The sequence below is a fragment of the Helianthus annuus genome, chromosome 10 (assembly GCF_002127325.2).
Source record: "Helianthus annuus cultivar XRQ/B chromosome 10, HanXRQr2.0-SUNRISE, whole genome shotgun sequence".
In the NCBI taxonomy this organism is placed as follows: domain Eukaryota; kingdom Viridiplantae; phylum Streptophyta; class Magnoliopsida; order Asterales; family Asteraceae; genus Helianthus; species Helianthus annuus.
The window spans coordinates 14,797,796-14,801,399 of NC_035442.2; the positions used below are offsets into that span (position 1 = coordinate 14,797,796).

General features: G+C 29.3%; 1 protein-coding gene across 1 annotated transcript; it reads right to left on the reverse strand.

Annotated features, from left to right (window-relative positions):
- Positions 1-2,856: 2,856 nt before the first annotated feature.
- LOC110880637 (S-protein homolog 2-like) lies at positions 2,857-3,297 on the reverse strand. The gene has a single exon (XM_022129119.1). The coding sequence runs from the start codon at positions 3,295-3,297 to the stop codon at positions 2,857-2,859; it is 441 nt and encodes a 146-aa protein (XP_021984811.1).
- Between the last annotated feature and the right edge of the window lie 307 nt (positions 3,298-3,604).

Sequence of the window (3,604 nt, forward strand, 5' to 3'; positions counted from 1 at the left end):
ATATATATATTTATGTGTTTTGAAGGTTACCTCTGGACTACACCTTATTCTGTCTAAATACAATTATTTTATTTGTGAACCAACAATTTTGTCTAGTTTGACCCAAACCAATTGTGAACCGAACAATGTTACATGGATAATTAGTAGTAACTAATTTTTGTTTTTGTAATAAATGCATGTTTCTTACTTCATATGTGATGCAAATCATTAAAATTAATGGTAAATTTGCCAATTATAAGATTATCCGTGAATACAAAAAGTTGTGTTTAAAGAGTCAAATTATATTGTATGACATGACACCAAATGTTATATCAGTTGTTGGCATCTTTTTTATATGGCATTTATATATATATATATATATATAGGGTAGGGTTCCAGCGTGAACAACCTCCCAAGAGTGAACTGCGTGAACAGATCTGGACCCTTGATTTCCTTTTTATTTGTTAAGGGTAGGATTGTAATTATATAAAAAATTAGATTTAAATCATTATTTTAATAATTGAATTAAGTTACATCTTTCCTAATTTAAATTCATTATCCACATTATGTTTTATTTATTAATAAGATAATTATCAAAACAAACAACAAATCACCATATTTCAATTTTAATTTTTATTTCAGATTCATCACCAGAATTCGAATTTTGATTTTTAAGATCCACGTAACCTTCATATTTCAACGGTATACACATGTGTACTTGGATATAAATAGAACAGTACACATGTGTACTCAGCATCGTACATATGTGTAAATAGCTACATAATACATACATTGAAACAATACCTGTAAAACTATTTTATATTTAACAAATTACAAGTTCCATAATATTTTTCAAACCAAACAAAAAAACATATAATTACAAGTTCTAGTTTCGTAAAAACAATAAACCCAACATAATCGAAAAAACAAAAACCATAATCTTTTACAACTATTCGCCACGTTGTATGCTGAATCATCCTTATCGACCAAGCAAACAAACATATGTGAATCATCCTTATCGACCTCATACATGAATCATCCTTATCGACCTTCCATCTCCACTTTTCTCGTTAACGACATCTCCTAAAATAGCACAAAAAAACTCAGCAACTAATACTTTGCATAATTCACAAGTGTACTTCTTTGACCCCCAGAAAAAATCCGAGATGACGGGGGTTGCCCGAATCGAACCAAAACAGAATATGCATACTACGAACCGAACAAACATAACCACTTCCACTTTCGCCACTTGCCGTCGCCTGCCGTTCGCCATCGAGACCCGCCGCCGCTGCCGACATCGCTACTCCTTCTCCGTAGGAACTGATATAAAATTGAAAGAAATTGTTGAATAAAATTGAATAATAGAGATTTAAATCTGAAACTGCTATAATTTAGGAATTGATATATTCGAGAACTTATGGAAACTATTCAATTTCCCTGGTTTGAATTCTATGATGGTGTAATTACACATGTACCCTTATTCATTTAATTAAAGAGTAACAATTAATCAATTAATTACCATCATGCCATTCAATTTAATAATCAAGATCATAAAAATCAAGGGCCCAGATCAGTTCACGCAGTTCACGCTGGAGAAATTGTTCACGTTTGAACCTAATCCTATATATATATATATATATATATGTGTGTATATATATATATAATATATATATTTACATTAATTGACGGTGAGTGATAACCATATCGTATTATATGGTAGCTAAGACATATACACGCAATACTTAGTCACACGTGACATGTTTAATAATTATGCAAGTATATAACAAAAATAATTATTTCTCATGTTTCATTACCTAAATATCTATCTTTATATGTTTTGAAGGTTACCTCAGGACTCCACCCTATTATGTCTGATATACAATTGTTTGTGTGAAACTAACTATGTTGTCTCTTTTCACACAAACCAATTGTAAACCGAACAACGTTTTAAGGATAATTATTTGTAATTAATTTTTTATAAGATATGCATTTTCTCACTCCATGTGTGATGTAAATCATTAAAATTCATGGTAAAATTGCTAACAATAAGAGTTATCGATGAATACAAAAATATGTGTTCAAAGAGTTAAATTATGTTGTATGATATGACCCAGTGTCATATTAGTTATTAGTTATTGGCTTCTTTTTATATATAGGTTTATATATTTTTAACATACATTAACGGTTAGTGATAGGCAACTCACATTATATATATATATATATATATATATATATATATATATTATATGATAACTAAAAGCCTTAAACAAATATACACATAATACTTAGTCACACAGGACATATTTAATAGTTATACGAGTATATCACAAAAATAATTACCTCTCATGTTTTATTATCTAGATATCTATCTTTATGTGTTTTGAAGGTTACCGCTTGATTGCACCTTGTTCTTTCTAAAATACGTTTTTTTTAATCCAACTATTCTATCTATTTTCACGCAAACCAATTGTGAAGCGATCAACGTTTTAGGGATAATAAGATGTAATTAACTTTTTATTTTTTAGTAAATGCATGTTTCTCACTCTATCTGTGGTAGAATTCATTAAAATCCAAAGTAAATTTGCCAATATTAAGATTGATGTGTTCAAAGAGTTAAGTTATATTGTATGAGATGACATTAAATGTTATATCGGTTATTGGCCTTTATATATATATATATATATATATATATATATATATATATATATATATATATATATAACAAGATTTAATAGTTAGTGATAGCCACATCATATTATATGATTGCTAAAAATTATTTTTCACTACTACCCAAATATTAGTATTGTGGAGAATTCACAAACATAACATTAATATAACTTTATTGCTGTCATGAAACAATTAACATGGTCAAATTTCTTACTCCCATGATCCTCTATACACCCATGATGGATCATCATATGGTTTAAATTCTTTTGATAAATAATACCCATCTTGTTTTAATAGCCAATAAACATTTATTGAATCAGCACTTGAGCCATCAACATTTTTTGAAACATCTTCGTCATAAACATGAAAATGTGCCGATCTTGAATTATCGGCAAAATCTCCGGTGAAAAGAGTATTTCCAAAAAAAATTTCACAGAAATGAAAATCATACCAAAGATTTAAAGTGATGTTGTGATGGCCGAGATCGTCGTCTCCGGATTTCACATGAACATCGATTGTTGAATCTGGGATTCCGTTGAATATATAAACGGTAACAGAACTGGTGAATAGACAATCGGCAATGACAAAGCATGTGAAATAGCTCAATACAATGAAAAGGGAACAAAGCATCTTTGTAACGGAAATGCTCATTTTTTCAAGCTTTGAAAAGTGAGTATTCTAATGTGTTGCTCTACATATGCATTTATATAGAATGCATGTATAAAAAAATGTATTTTAGTCTAAAATGTATTTTAGTCTAAAAATGTATTTCGACGAATGGGGTGGTGGTCCATTGGCAAAGGCAAAACCTTTAAAACACCTAGATTGGGAAGGGGAAGGTTTTGGGTTCAAGTCTCACAGACTACAGGTAATTAAAGAAATTAGCCGTTCAAAAAAAAAAAAGATCCTTGATTACATCATTTAATGACTAATATCAATTTGGTAGCATTTCAATAAT

Excerpts from the sequence above, each read along its gene's own strand:
- LOC110880637 (XM_022129119.1), bottom strand. The coding sequence starts at position 3,297 with ATGAGCATTTCCGTTACAAAGATGCTTTGTTCCCTTTTCATTGTATTG.